Source organism: Capra hircus, chromosome 2 (assembly GCF_001704415.2).
Source record: "Capra hircus breed San Clemente chromosome 2, ASM170441v1, whole genome shotgun sequence".
NCBI classification, from domain to species: Eukaryota; Metazoa; Chordata; class Mammalia; order Artiodactyla; family Bovidae; genus Capra; species Capra hircus.
Window position 1 is genome coordinate 64,829,829 of NC_030809.1, and position 15,380 is coordinate 64,845,208.

A 15,380-nucleotide genomic window follows, 5' to 3' on the forward strand; every position below is an offset into this window, starting at 1 on the left:
ACACTCAGTGGCTTGTAGCAATGCATGTTTCTCTCTTTCTTAGTGTTTGCGAGTGAGCTAGGGCTTGACTGACCAACTATGATACTGACATTGATCCAGGCACTGTGCAGAGCAAGTCTGCGACCCTGAAGACCCATCATGGTGCTCTGGTACAGTCATACCTTTCTCCCTCCCTTCTTTCCTTCTCAGCTGACACATTAATGTCTCAATCTCTACAATTTTACCACCGCAAGAATGTTATGGAAATGATGTGGAATCTAAAAAATGATGCAAATGAATGTATTTACAGGACAGAAACAAACTCACAGACATAGAAAACAAACTTACGGTTACCAAAGGGGAAATGCCGGTGGCGGTGGGGGTGATAATTAAGAGTTTGGGATTAAAATATACACACTACTGTACATAAAATAGATAATCAATGAGGACCTACTATGTAGCACAGGGAACTGTACTTAATACTGTGCTGTAGTAACCATATGGGAAAAGAATCAGAAAAATAACAGATATATGTATATGGATAACGGAATCACTTTGCTGTACGCCTGAAACTAACACAACATTGTAAATCAGCTATACTCCAATATAAAATAAAAATTAAATTTAAAAAGAACATTATATAAATGAAATCATACTGTAACTCTTTGGGATTGGCTTTTTTCACTGAACATACTTCTCTGGAGATTCATATAGGTTGGTCCATGTATCACCACTTTGTTCCTTTTTATTGCTGAGGGCTTCCCTGCTGGCTCAGATGGTAAAAGAATCCTCCTGCAATGTGGGAGACCTGGGTTTGACCCCTGGGTTCCCTTGGAGGAGGGCATGGCAACCCACTCCAGTGTTCTTGCTTAGAGAATCCTCAGGGACAGAGGAGCCTGGCAGGCTACAGTCCATGGGGTCACAAAGAGTTGGACCTGACTGAGAGACTAAGCACAGAATTTCATAGTATGGATGTTCCATAGTTCACCTCTTACACATTGAAAGGCATCTGGATTGTTTCAGTTTTGAGGTATTAGGAATAAAGCTGCTGTAAATTTAGTATACAAGTATTTGTGTGTGTGTGTGTGTGTGTGTGAACATAAGCTTTCACTTCTCCAGGATAAATGCCCAGGAGTGCAATGGCTAGATCACGTAATGTTAATAGTTGCGTGTTTAGCTTTTCTTAAGACCTTGCCAACTTGTTTTCCAGAGTGGTTGTCTCATGTTACAATCCCACCAGCAAAATGTGAGGGACCTAGTTTCACCACAGCCTTGCCAACGTTGTTGTGATTTTTTATTTCAGGTCTTCTAATAAGCGTGTAGTGATATCATATTGCAGTTTCAATTTGCATTTACCTAATAGCTAATAATGTTGAACATCTTTTCATGTCCTTGTTTGCCATCTGTATATCTTCTTCTGTGAAATGTCTCTTCATGCATTTTGCCTATCTTCTAGTTAGATTTTTAAAATTTGCTTACTATTGGGTTTTGAATGTTTTTTATGTATTCTAGATATCAATCCTAATTTGTTAATTGCAGATATTTTCTCCTAGTCTATAGCTTGTCTTTTCATCCTCTTAACAAGGTTTTTCTTGGAGCAAAAGTTTTTAGTTTTGATAAAGTCCAGTTTATCAGTTTTTCTTTTTATGGATCTTGCTTTTGGTGTCAAGTATAAAGAATCTTTGTCTTGCTCTGCATTTTTGAAGTTGTTCTCCTGTGCCTTTTTCTAAAAGTTTTAGTTGAATTTTTTGTACTCAAGTCCATCATTATTTTGAGGTAATTTTTATCATAGGTATGAGTCTTAGGTTTGTTTTGTTATCTATAGCTGTCCAGTGACTATAACACTGTTGCCTATTCTTCTGTTAATACCAAGTTCTTTTGACTACTATCAGTTCAGTTCAGTTCAGTTGCTCAGTCGTGTCCGACTCTTTGTGACCGCATGAATCGCAGCATGCCAGGCCTCCCTGTTCATCACCAACTCCTGGAGTTCACTCAAACTCAGGTCCATTGAGTCGGTGATGCCATCCAGCCATCTCATCCTCTGTCATCCCCTTCTCCTCCTGCCCCCAATCCCTCCCAGCATCAGGGTCTTTTCCAATGAGTCAACTCTTCGCATGAGATGGCCAAAGTACTGGAGTTTCAGCTTTAGCATCATTTCTTCCAAAGCACACCCAGGACTGATCTCCTTTAGAATGGACTGGTTGGATCTCCTGGCGGTCCAAGGGACTCTCAAGAGTCTTCTCCAACACCACAGTTCAAAAGCATCAATTCTTCGGCGCTCAGCTTTCTTCACAATCCAACTCTCACATCCATACGTGACTACTGGAAAAACCATAGCCTTGACTAGATGGACCTTTGTTGGCAAAGTAATGTCTCTGCTTTTGAATATGCTATCGAGGTTGGTCATAATTTTCCTTCCAAGGACTAACTGTTTTTTAATTTCATGGCTGCAATCACCATCTGCAGTGATTTTGGAGCCCAAAAAATAAAGTCTGACACTGTTTTCACTGTTTCCCCATCTATTTCCCATGAAGTGATGGGACCTGATGCCATGATCTTCGTTTTCTGAATGTTGAGCTTTAAGCCAACTTTTTCACTCTCCTCTTTCACTTTCATCAAGAGGCTTTTTAGTTCCTCTTCACTTTCTGCCATAAGGGTGGTGTCATCTGCGTATCTGAGATTATTGATATTTCTCCTGGCAATCTTGATTCTAGCTTGTGCTTCTTCCAGCCCAGTGTTTCTCATGACGTACTCTGCATATAAGTTAAATGAGCAGGGTGACAATATACAGCCTTGACATACTCCTTTTCCTATTTGGAGCCAATCTGTTGTTCCATGTCCAGTTCTAACTTGCTTCCTGACCTGCATACAGGTTTCTCAAGAGGCAGGTCAGGTGGTCTGGTATTCCCATCTCTTTCAGAATTTTCCACAATCTGTTGTGATCCACACAGTCAAAGGCTTTGGCATAGTCAATAAAGCAGAAATAGATATTTTTCTGGAACTCTCTTGCTTTTTCGATGATCCAGCATAGCTATGCAGCAAGTCTTTAAATTAGGTGAACTGATTTCTCCCAGTTATTTTTTTTTAATTAATAGAACTTATTTTGTTGAGAGGACTTAAGTTTACAGAAAAATTGTGCAAAAAGTGCAAAGGATGACCATATACCCGTCTCAATCCCTCCTCCCCAGTGTCTCTTGTTATTAATGTTTTGCATTAAAGTGGTGCATCGCTTATGGTTGGTGTACTAATATTGACACATTACCTAAAGTCTCTAGCTTAAGTTACTTTTTCTTGCAAGTCTATTGTTGAAGTATAGTTGACGTATAATATCACACAGGTTACAGATGTATACAGCTAGTGGTTCACATTTTTGAAGGCTATGCTCCACTTATAGTTATTGTAAAATATGGGCTATGTTGTGTTGTACGATGTATCCTTGTGGCTTATTTTATACCTAACAATTTATGCCTCTTACTCCTCTGCCCCTATTTTGTCCTTCTCCCATTCCCTTTTCCCACTGGTAACTACTAGTTTGTTTTTGTATCTGTGGGACTTTCTTGACAGCTCAGTTGGTAAAGAACCCACCTGCAATGCAAGACACCCGGGTTCGATTCCTGGGTCGGGAAGATCCCCTGGAGAAGGGATAGAAGTCCCCCTGGAGAAGGGATAGAAGTCCGCTTCTTTTTTGTTACATTCACTATTCTGTCTTCCTCCTCTTGAATCTCTGCTGTCTGGTCCCAGTCTTGCTCACAGAGAGGCCTTGTGTGCTAGGATCAGCTTTGTGGTGCTGACTGGTGCTCTTGGTTTTGGGTTTTCAGGTTGGTACCCCCCCTCGACTGTGTGATGTGCTGCAGGTACTGCGGGTGGAGAGGGACCAGTGCCTGCAGGAGCTCTCCCGGGAGAGCACAGAGCATCCAGCCCCAGGTACGTGCCTACCTGCATCCACTCTGGGATGTGCTCATGTCCAGGTCCACTGGGTTTGTGGGAGGTAGGGGCTGGACCAACTGTATTCTTTCAGAGAATAAGCAGAGGGGAAGGGTCTGGAGCAACCCTGGTGAGCTGTCTACATGTGCTGAAAATCACATCATCACCCCTCTTTGTTTCTCTGAGTTTATGGGTACAACCAGGGTTTTTGAACCATTAGCTTCTGCATGATGACTTCACCCAGGTGAGTGTTTTGATGAGAGTTACTTCTCATGGTGGTGTACCTCTTATCCGTTCTCTCACCTCCGTTGCTAGTTTGATGGGAGAGGTAACAGAAAGGCAGTGTGGGGTCTGGAAAACTCAGGGTCCATTGCTGGCTGACCCTCACTGGCTGTGTGAATGTGAACAAATTATTTAATGTTCTGAGCCTCACTTTCCTGATCTATAAATCAGAGGTGATAAAGTATGTTAGAATTATAAATATATGTAAATAAAGATGTTAAATATAGGTGCTTCTTAAAGATTATTAATTTAAATATTTATTATTATTATTAGTCAAGACAGTCAGTATTATTAATTTGCTCTTTACATATTAATTTTATTTCTATTCCCTTCCTTCACTTATCTTCCTAGCTTTTATTCATCTAAAGGCAGTGGAGGCTGTGGCATTAAGAAAAGAATCCTTCACAAATAGTCAAACAAAGACTTGTACAGATAAGGTCTTCACTGTACTGGTTACAGTAGCCAACAGGTAGAAACAACCCAAGTGTCTGTCAGCTGATGAAACATGAAGATGTGGTCTGTACCTACAATAGAATAGTGTTCAGCCTTAAAAAAGGAGTGAAGTACTGGTACATGCTGCAATGTGGATAGATCTTAGGTGGTGCTATTGGTAAAGAATCTGCCTGCCAATACAGGAGATGCAGGAGACAAGGGGTTTGATCCCTGAGTTGGAAGACCCCTTGGAGTAGGAAATGGCAACCAACTCCAGTATCCTTGCCTGGGAAATTCCATGTACAGAGGAACCTGGTGGGCTACAGTCCATGGGGCTCCAAAGAGTCAGACGCAACCGAGTGACCAACCACATGTGCACGTGATATGACTCTACTTATAGGAAACGTCTAGATTCGACAAATTCACAGAGACAAAAGTTAGATTAGTGGCTGTCGGGGGCCCAGGGGAAACGGCATGCGGAACACCTGCATAGGCACTGCCTCTTAGTGGCGGTGAAATGTGTAGAACTAGGTAGAGGTGCTGGCCACACAAGACTCTGTCCTAAATGCCACTGACTGTACACTTTAAAATGCTTTCACTTTCATGCATTGGAGAAGGCAATGGCAACCCACTCCAGTGTTCTTGCCTGGAGAATCCCAGGGATGGGGGAGCCTGGTGGGCTGCCGTCTCTGGGGTCGCACAGGGTCGGACACGACTGAAGCGACTTAGCAGCAGCAGCAGCAGCAGCAGTGGTTAATTTTATGTTCTATGAATTTCTTTTCAATAGACTTTATTGAAAAGTCTCTTCCAAGTGGCTGCACCATTTAAATTTCTACCAGCGATGAATGATCTTTCCTGTTGTTCTGTATCCTCGCCAGCATTTGATGTTGTGTTTTGTTTTTTTAATTGTAGTAAAATACCTACAACAAATTTTATTATCTTAACCATTTTCATCTATTTATTTTTCTTCCAGTTTTATTGAGATATAGTTGACATACAGCGTTGCATAAGTTTAAGCTATATAGCATAATGATTTGACTTACATACATAATGAAAGTATTATTACAATAAGTTAAGTGAACATCTGTCATCTCATATAGGTACAAAGTTAAGAAATGGAAAAAAGTTGTATGATGAGAACTCTTAGGATTACTCTCTTAACAACATTCATACATACCATACAGCAATGTTAATTGTCTTTATAATGGTATACATTACATTCCTAGTACTTATAACTGAAAGTTTGTACCTTTTGACTACTTTCATCCAATTCCCCCTAACCCCACCTCTGGTAACCACAAATCTGAATTGTTTTTGATGTATAATTGACCTATGCTACTACTGCTGCTGCTGCTAAGTCGCTTCAGTCGTGTCCGACCCTGTGCGACCCCAGAGACGGCAGCCCACCAGGCTCCCCCGTCCCTGGGATTCTCCAGGCAAGAACACTGGAGTGGGTTGCCATTTCCTTCTCCAATGCATGAAAGTGAAGTCGCTCAGTCGTGTCTGACTCTTAGCGACCCCATGGACTGCAGCCTACCAGGCTCCTCCGTCCATGGGATTTTCCAGGCAAGAGTACTGGAGTGGGGTGCCATTGCCTTCTCTGATAATTGACCTATAAAACTATGTAATTTCTGTTACATAATTGGTAATTTAATATTCTACACATTTCAGAATGATCACCACTGATGAATCTAGTTATGATATGAGACCATACAAAGATACTACATAGTTGTTAACTGTATTCCCCTCTCTGTACATTTCATACCCCTAGCTCATATACTTTGCACCTGGGACATTTGTATCTCTTAATGTCCCTCATCTATTTCTTTCTTCCTCCACCCAGCTTCCCTCTGGCAACTCCCTGTTTGTTCCCTGTATCTGTAACTCTGTTTCTGTTTAGTTTTGTCTGTTCATTTGTTTTGTTTCAGAGATTTCACATATAAGTGAAGTCATACAGCATTTGTCTTTATCTGACTTATTTCACTTATCATAATACCCTCTAGGTCCATGCATGTTGCCACGACTGTCAAGATTTCATTCTTTTTATGACTGAGTAATATTCCGTTGTGTATATATACCACATCTTCTTTATCCATTCATCTACTGATGGGTACTTGGGTTGCTTCCATATCCTGACTATTGTAAATAATGCTGCAATGAACATATCTTTTCTAATTAGTGTTTTTGTTTTCTTTGGATAAATACCCAGGAGTGGAACTGCTGGATCACATGATAATTATATTTTTAACTTTTTGAGGACTCTCATAGTTTTTCCAGAGTGGCTCTACCACTCTACATTCCCACCAACAGTGCATGAGGGTTCCTGTTTCTGCACATCTTTGTCAACACTTGTTATTTCTTGTCTTTTTGATAATAGTCATTCTGAGAGGTGTGAGGTTACATCTCATTGTGGTTTTGATTTGCATTTCCCTGATGATTAGTGATGCTGAGCATCTTTTCATGTGCCTGTTGGCCATCTGTATGTTTACTTTAAAGAAATCTAAAAAAATACATAAATGTCATCATCTTAACCATTTCTCAATGTGCAGTTGTGTTAAGTTCACATTACTGAGCACCCAATCTCTAAAAACCTTTTATATTGCAGAACTGGAGCTCTGTACCCATTGAACAGCAACTGCTCTTCCTTCTTCCATTATCCACTGGGAACCATCATTCCACTTTATATTTCTATGAATGAAATGGTTCTAGGAACCTCGAATAACTGGACTCCTACAGTTTCTGTCTTGTTGTGATCGCCTTGTGGTATCTCACTGGGGTTTTGATCTTCAGTTACATGATGATCAGTGATACTGAGCATGTTTTCCTGTGTTTCTTAGCCATTTGTATGTCTTGTTTAAAGAAATGTTCTCTCAAGTCCTTTGACCATTTTTAAGTAGGGTTGTTTAGTTTTTAGTTATTGAGTTACAGGAGTTCTTTATATATTCAGGATATTAGCCCCTTATCAGTGTGTGATTTGAAAATAATTTCTGTCATTCTGTAGTTTACCTTTTCATTCTCTTGATTGTATCCTTTGATGCACAAAAGTTTTAAAGTTTGACTTATTATAATCTATCTAATTTTACTTTTGTTATCAGATCTTTTGGTATCATATCCAAGAAAGCATTGCCAAATCCAATCTCATAGAACTTTCTCCTAAGAATTTTAAAATTTTAGCTCTTACATTTAGGTTCTTGGTCCATTTTGAATTAATTGTTAAATGGTATAAGTTAATCATTCTTTTGCATTTGGACATTCAGTTTTCCCAGCAGCATTTGTGGAAGGATAGTCTTTTTCTCATTGAATGGTCTTGGCATCTTGGTAAAAAACATCACTTGACCATACATATGAAGGTTTATCTGTGGGATGTTTATTCTATTCCATTGGTCTATATGTCCGTCTTTATGCCAGTACCACACTGTTTTGATTTACTGTAGCTTTCAAATAGGTTTTGAAATCAGGAATTATGAGATCCTCACCTTTGTTGTTTCTCAAGATGGTTTTAACTATTCCAAGATCCTTGGATATTCCATTAGGAATTTTAGGATGAATATTTCTATTTCTGAAAATGAAAGGAAAGTGTTAGTCACTCAGTCATGTCCAGTTCTTTGCAACCTCATGGACTGTAGCCCGCCAGGCTTCTCTGTCCATGGAATTCTCCAGGCAAGAATACTGCAGTGGGTAGCCATTCCCTTCTCCAGGGGATCGTCCCGATGCAGGGATGGAACCAAGACTCCTGCGTTACAGGCAGATTCTTTACTGTCTGAGCCACCAGGGAAGACTGATTATATTAAATAAATTCTAAATAAATAAATATTAAAATATTTCTGTCTTTTGGATTTTTTAAAAATGGCTATGCCACATGGCTTGTAGGATCTCAGTTCCCTGACCAGGGATTGAACCTGGGCCCCTGAAGTGAAAGCGCTGGGTCCTTACTACTGGGCCACCAGGGAACTCCTTGTCATTGGAATTTTAATACAGATGGCATTAAATCTGTAGATCACTTTGGGTAGTATTAACATCTTAAAAATATTAACTCATCCAATCCGTTAACACAGAATGTCTTTCCATTTATTTGTGTTTTTAATTTCTTTGAGCAACATTTGGTAGTTTTCAGTGTGCAAGGCTTTCATCTTGTTGGTTAGGTTTACTCCTAAGTATTTTATTCTTTTTAATGCTATTATAAATGGGTTTGTTTCTTAATTTCCTTTGTAGGTTGTTTCTCATTAGTGTATAGGAATGCAACTAATTTTTGTGTGTTGATTTAAAAAAATTTTTTTATAATCTTATGTTCGTTTCCACTGCACAACAATGCAATCAGCTACAACTGCACACATATCCCCTCTCTCTTGAGCCTCCCAACCCCACTCTACCTCTCTAGATCATACCAGAGCGCTGGACTGGACTCCCTGTGTTATACAGGAACTTCTCACCAGCTAGCCATTTTACACATGATAGTGTACATATGTTGATGCTAGTTTCTGCATTCACCCCCCATCTCTTCTTCCCCCACTGTGTCCACAAGTTCATTCGCTACATCTGCATCTGCATTCCTTCCCTGCAAATAGGTTCATCAGTACCATTTTTCTAGGTTCCATATGTGTGTATTAATATACAATATTTGTTTTCTCTTCAATATTGTATAATATACAATATTTGTTTTACTTCATTCTATATAACAGGCTCTAGATTCATCCACCTCATTAGAACTGACTTAAATTCACTCTTTCTATGGCTGAGCAATATCCTGCTATATGTATGCACCACATCTTCTTTATCCATTCATCTGCTGATGGACATTTAGGTTGCTTCCATGTCCTGGCTATTATAAACAGTGCTGCGATGAACATTGGGGTACACGTGTCTCTTTCAATTCTGGTTTCCTCGGTGTGCACCACATCTTCTTTATCCATTCATCTGCTGATGGAGGTCTAGGTGCTTGCATGTCTTGGCTATTGTAAATAGTGCTGCAGTAAACACTGGGGTACATGTGTGTTTTAGAATTGTGGTTTTCTCAGGGTATATGCCCAGTAATGGGTTTGCTGGATCATATAGTAGACTTATTCCTAGTTTTTAAAGGACTCTCTGTACTGTTCTCCATAATGGCTATATCAGTTTATATTCCTACTAACAGTGTAGGACGATCCCCTTTTCCTCACACCCTCTCCAGCATTTACTGTTTGTAGATTTTTTGATGATGGCCATTCTGACTGGTGTGAGATAATGCCTCATTATAGTTTTGATTTGCATTTCTCTGATAATTAGTAATGTTAGTGTATTGCTTTTATATCTGCCCTGTCACTTGCTGAATCCACTTCAGAAATCACTGGGGCTTTCTACATGTAAGATCACATTGTCTAAAAACAGATAATTTTACTTCTTTCCTCAAATTTAGACAACTTTTATTTATTTATTCTTGTCTATTTGCTGTAGACTAGGGCTTCCAGTGGGTTTTCCTGGTAGCTTGAAAGCGAAAGTGAAGTCACCCAGTCGTGTCTGACTCTTTGTGACCCCATGGACTGTAGCCCACCAGGCTCCTCCGTCCATGGGATTCTCCAGGCAGGAATACTGGAGTGGGTCATCATTTCCTTCTCCAGGGGATCTTCCCGACCCATGGATTGAACCCAGGTCTCCCACATTGGAGGCAGACGCTTTACCCTCTGAGCCACCAGGGAAGCCCTTTAGCTGGTAAAAAAATCCACCCGCAATACAGGAGACCCTGGTTCGATTCCTGGGTTCGGGAAGATCCCCTGGAGAAGGGATAGACTTCCCACTCCAGATTCTTGGGCTTCCCTGGTGGCTCAGATGGTAAAGAATCCAACTGCAATGTGGGAGGCCTGGGTTCAATCCCTGGGTTTGGAAGATCTCCTGGAGGAGGGCATGGCAACCCACTCCAGTATCCTTGCCTGGAGAATCCCCATGGACAGAGGAGCCTGGCGGGCTACAGTCCATGGGGTTGCAAAGAGTCGGACATGACTGAGCAATTAAGCACAGCACAGTACAGGGCTTCCAGTACTAGGCTGAATATAAGTGGCAAAAGTGGGCATCCCTGTCTCGTTCATGATCCTACAGGAAAAGCTTTCGGGCTTCATCACTGAATGTGATGTTCACTGTGGCCTTTGCATATATGACCTTTATTTTATTGAGATAGTTTCCTCCTATTTCTAGTTTAAGTGTTTCTATCATGAAAGGATGTTGGTTCTTGTCGAATACTTTATCTGCACTGGTTGAGATGATAATGTGTTTTTTGTTCTTCTGTTAATGTGGTGCCTCACATAAAGCAATCCTCACATGTTGAACCATCCTTGTATCCCAAAGATAGATCCCACTTGGTTATCGTGTATAATTCTTTTAAAGTGCTGTTCAATTCAGTTGCTAGTATTTTGTTGAGAATTTTTATATCATTGTTCATCAGGGATATTTGTCTGTAGTTTTCTTTTCTTGTAGTCTTTATGTGTGTTTGGTATCGGATAATGCTGGCCTCATAGAATGATTTTACAAGTACTTCCTCCTTTACAGTATCTTGGGTGTGTTTGATGAGGCTTGGTGTTAATTATTCTTTAAATGTTTGGTAGACTGTATGAGTGTGGCCATCTGGCCTTTCCTTTGTTGGGAGATTTTTTGTTACAGATTAAATCTCCTGACTAGTTAGAGGTCTGTTCTGACTTTTGTTTGCTCCTGCCTCCGTCTTAGTAGTTTGAGTGTTTCAGGAAAATGATCCTTTTCATCTAACTTATTCACCAGGCGTATTCTTTTGCAGTATTCTTCTCTCCAGGTCATGGCCTTTGTTCATGAAATTCTTGAGCTGTTGGATATCTGCTTTCTTATTGTCCCCCATGGCCAGGCCCGTGACCCCTTTCCCACCCCACCCCACATACCCCCAGGAACCAGCCACCACCCAAGCTGCTGTTCCTGCTGTGTTGCAGCCTCCTTGTCCTCTTAGCTGTGTCTGCGAGGCTTTCCTCTCTTCTCCCTTCCTGTCTGCTTCCTTGCTCCAGGGAAGACAACTGTTTGACCTCTAGTCTAGTTGTGATGGTGGCTGTAAGGTGGAGGCAATCCCATCTCTGTATGTGAATTTCATTTCAACTTTTAAAAGGAAGAGGAGTGGAGGTGAGGAGAGGGGAAAGGAGAGGTCCAGGCTTTTAAATTAGACAGTGTGATCTTGAACAAGTCCTTAATGTCTCTGGACCTCAATCTCCACATCTGTTTTATGGGATTGGTGTGAAAATAAAAGCATTCATTCAAAAATATTTAACACTTCTTGTTTTGAGATGAAAATGGTAAGATTGATGGCACATAGACTCCTCTCTTCTGGCTTAGGAATGTGTTTTTATACACGTGGCAGAGACTTGATATGCAAGCTTCATGATATAGGGGTTGCTTTTTCACACATCACGAAAGATCCAGAGCTCGTGCAGAGTTCCTGGGTATCATCAGATCCCATGTTCCTCCTCTCTTTCTGCTCAATGTGTGACATGCACCGCCAGGTTGTAAGGTTGCTGCAGCACCTTGGGAGGAGGGGAGAGTATTTTGGATGAAGAGAGATGAAAATCATGAGTTCGGATTAAGACACACATAATGGAGACTTCAGAGGAGGATTGGGCTGGGGAATGCTTTTATTTGGGTGGCAACTGAGACTGAGGTTGTAGGAGGAGTGGCCTTGAGATCCCTGCACTTACCTGCGGGGGGCAGAAAGAGCGAGGCAGTGGAACTTCCCTCAGCAAAACCAAGGGGTCCCCAAGAGAGGTGAGCCTGCTGTCCGCCAACCCAGCCCCTCAGCGAGTGAGAGCCAACCAGACGCCACAGGGGTTCTGTCTAAACAGTTCCACGTTATTGCCACAAACTCTTGGTTTATATAGGCAAGCAAGGGGGTTTTGCGAGGGTTGCACCAATCACGTTAAAGGTCAAATTGTAATATGCCATAGTTGCACCAATCACGTTAAAGGTCAAGTCATCATGCGCTTCATTGTAACAGGAGTCTATGGTGATCACGCACTGTCCACGTGCAGGGAAATCAAGAGAGCCAATCAAAAGTTTTGACAAACAACTTACGCCACGCCCTCATCTCGTCTGCCAGGCGCCATCTTAGCTCTAAACCGCAAAGCTGCTGTTCTTTTTTCAAGGTTTCCCATTTAGGGTCCCACACTTATGCCAGGTGCAGCCAGAGACAGGAGGAAGGTCGTGCCCTGGGAAGCAGAGGTCAAGCAGTGTGGATGCTGTGATGTGCTCTGGCCAAGTTACTAGCCTCTGCATAAGGGGTGGGCAGGATGAGAACTTCCTTCCCCTATGCTGGCTGTGGAAGGTGCTGCGGGGGAACCAAACTGGGACCTTATGGCTCAGAGGGGGCCCACCATTGAGTCACAGGGCACCCCCTGCCACCCCAGGAACAGCAGCTGCCCTCATGTCCCCAAGGAAAATGTCTAAAATTCCAGTGACAGAGTGCGGGACTTGTATTCAGGCCTTAGGGATAAAGCCCAGAATGTCAGGCCCCTGGGAGAGATGATGGTAAACTTCAGCTCACATCAAGAAGTTATAGATGATTATTTTAAAAACTAGTATCTGGAGTGTTTAAATGTGCCAATTGTTCCCCAGGGCTCCAGGATGAGGGTCAGTCAGCTCCTGACTTGGCCCTTGTTCATGCATCCACTCCAAATGTTTCCGCTTGGCTCAACCAGATTGCTTACAACTTTCTGACCATGTCAGTTCTCTCATGCTTCTGGGCATTTGCACATTCTGATCCCTCTGCTTCAGCTCCATTTCCTCTTCTCCAGTCCTGTCAGCCACTCCTCCAGGAAATGATTTCTGCTGGCATAGCTGGCCACCTTGACTTCTGCAGGACCACCCCACCTCCACCCCCCACGTCTCTTCCCCTCCTGGCACGTCTGCATTGCATCGTGGGCATGCATTTGCTGGACTGGGACAGACTGCGTCCCTTTCCTCTAAGACTGAGCACTTGGTGTGTGTTTGTTGACTGATTTACAAGGTGAATGAGTGCAGACCCTTGACTGAGAGCAGAGAGAGGAGACGGGAAGGAGACGGAGGGAGATGAGGCAGAGCCTTTGTGGTAGAGGATGTGGGTGCTCCCAGCTTGCCCAGCTCATCACAGACCAGCCGAGGTGAGGTGTGGCCACGTTGCCTATGGCAGGTGCTTCCCAGAGCCTGACCTGGCCCATCACCCTGTGGGCGCTGACCTCAGATTGCAGGACCAGGGAGGCTGTGAATATACCCAGGTTGACTGACTTGCAGCAGGTCTGACTGTCTTCTGTCCCCAGAATGCTACTTGTGCATCCAGGGCTGAGAGGGCTCATTAGGGACTCCTGCCAGGTTCTGCTGTGAGCTCATGAGGAGACCTTGCTCTCTCCATGCAGTGAGGCCGTCCTTTACTCGCAGTGTTTGCCACTATGTCCTGCCAGGCCAGTGAGCAAAGGGGCCCAGGTTGACCCCACCCTAGCACAAAGGCTCAGACCTCTTCGATCTCTTTTGCATTTTGGCCTTCTGCAACTTTTATTTAGGAAAAAGTGTCTGTTGCTCTGAAAACCTGGTTTAAAAGCCCCTGGGGCAGAAGATGTGTGAGGACCCAGCCTCTTGGGAAAGTCTTCAGGCCTTTTCTGCTCAGAGGTTGAGAAAGCTGAGCCAGAAAAGCCATAATGGAACTTAGAACGGATGTGGTGGCTGCAGGGGAAGATTCTCTCCAAGAAAGAAAACAGGAGAAACAGCAAAGCCATGGAGCCCTTGGGCAGGCTCAGCCCCAGCATCCCCATCAGAACCTGGTGGGTGGAGGGGCTGGGCTGAGGCTGCCTGGATGTGGGTCCAACCCCGTAACTCTGCTCAGGAGCATAACTCCTGAAGGCCCTTCCATCCCCAGGAAGGATCTGTCTGGTGCCCGAGGCCAGGAGGGGCTGCTGGACTCTCTGTTGGGGGTACAGGGTTAATGGTTAAGTTGCCTGGTCTTCCCTGGGGAGGAGGTTAATGTTTGAATGCTAAGAGAGAGACAGGAAATGCCACTCACCAAGCTGTCACCAAACTCGGCACACTTATCACAGATAAAAAATTAACTCCTCAGCTATTCTGGGCTAGGTAAGGCCTTCCCAGCATTTCCTGGGAGCATTTCAGGGTCACCCTAATAGCTTCATGGCCTGCCTTACTGGGCTATTTATTGCTTTGTTTTCAGAAGCTGATACCCCCTCAGAGCTGGCTGGTGGAAGGGCTCTGCCTCACCCTAGGGAGGAATGTTCCAGAGACAGAGTGGAGGCAGGAAAGGTGTGGGCTTAGTGGTCGGACAGATCTGGGCAGGGGCACTGCTCTGTCACTTAGGGGCTGTGTGACCTTGGGCAAGACCTCTCTGGTTCTTCATGTCCTTGCCTTTAGAGGGGGAACTCACCATCCCCTTTTCCTCTTCTCTTTGACAGTGGGCTCCCCACTCCCAAAGAACATGGACTGCCTTCTAAAGGGTTGGGGGGGTCAGTGTGCCTTTTTATTGAAGTGAAATTCACATGATATTAGCCATCTTATTGAACAGTTCAATAGCATTTGGTGCATTCACAGGGCAACCACCACCTCTATATAGCCCCGAGCATTCTCATCTCATCATCCCAAAATAAAACCTGTACCCATCACTCCTCATCTCCCTCCTTCCTCTGCCCTACCCCTGGCAACTGTACCTCCACTCCTTGTCTCTGTGCATTTGCTGACTCTGTTCATTTTGTATGAATGGAGTCACAATCCATGACCTTTGAGTCTATCTCCTTCCACTAATGTTTCCAAGG

The 15,380-nt window shown here is 43.1% G+C and overlaps 1 protein-coding gene across 2 annotated transcripts in view; it reads left to right on the forward strand.

The window, feature by feature from the left end:
• Positions 1–15,380, forward strand: part of SCTR (secretin receptor) — a 71,111-nt gene that overhangs the window by 10,741 nt on the left and 44,990 nt on the right. For both annotated transcript variants that reach the window (XM_018061801.1, XM_018061795.1), the window contains exon 2: positions 3,798–3,903. In XM_018061801.1, the coding sequence (XP_017917290.1) occupies positions 3,798–3,903 (106 nt within the window). The remainder of the gene's footprint in view (positions 1–3,797; positions 3,904–15,380) is intronic.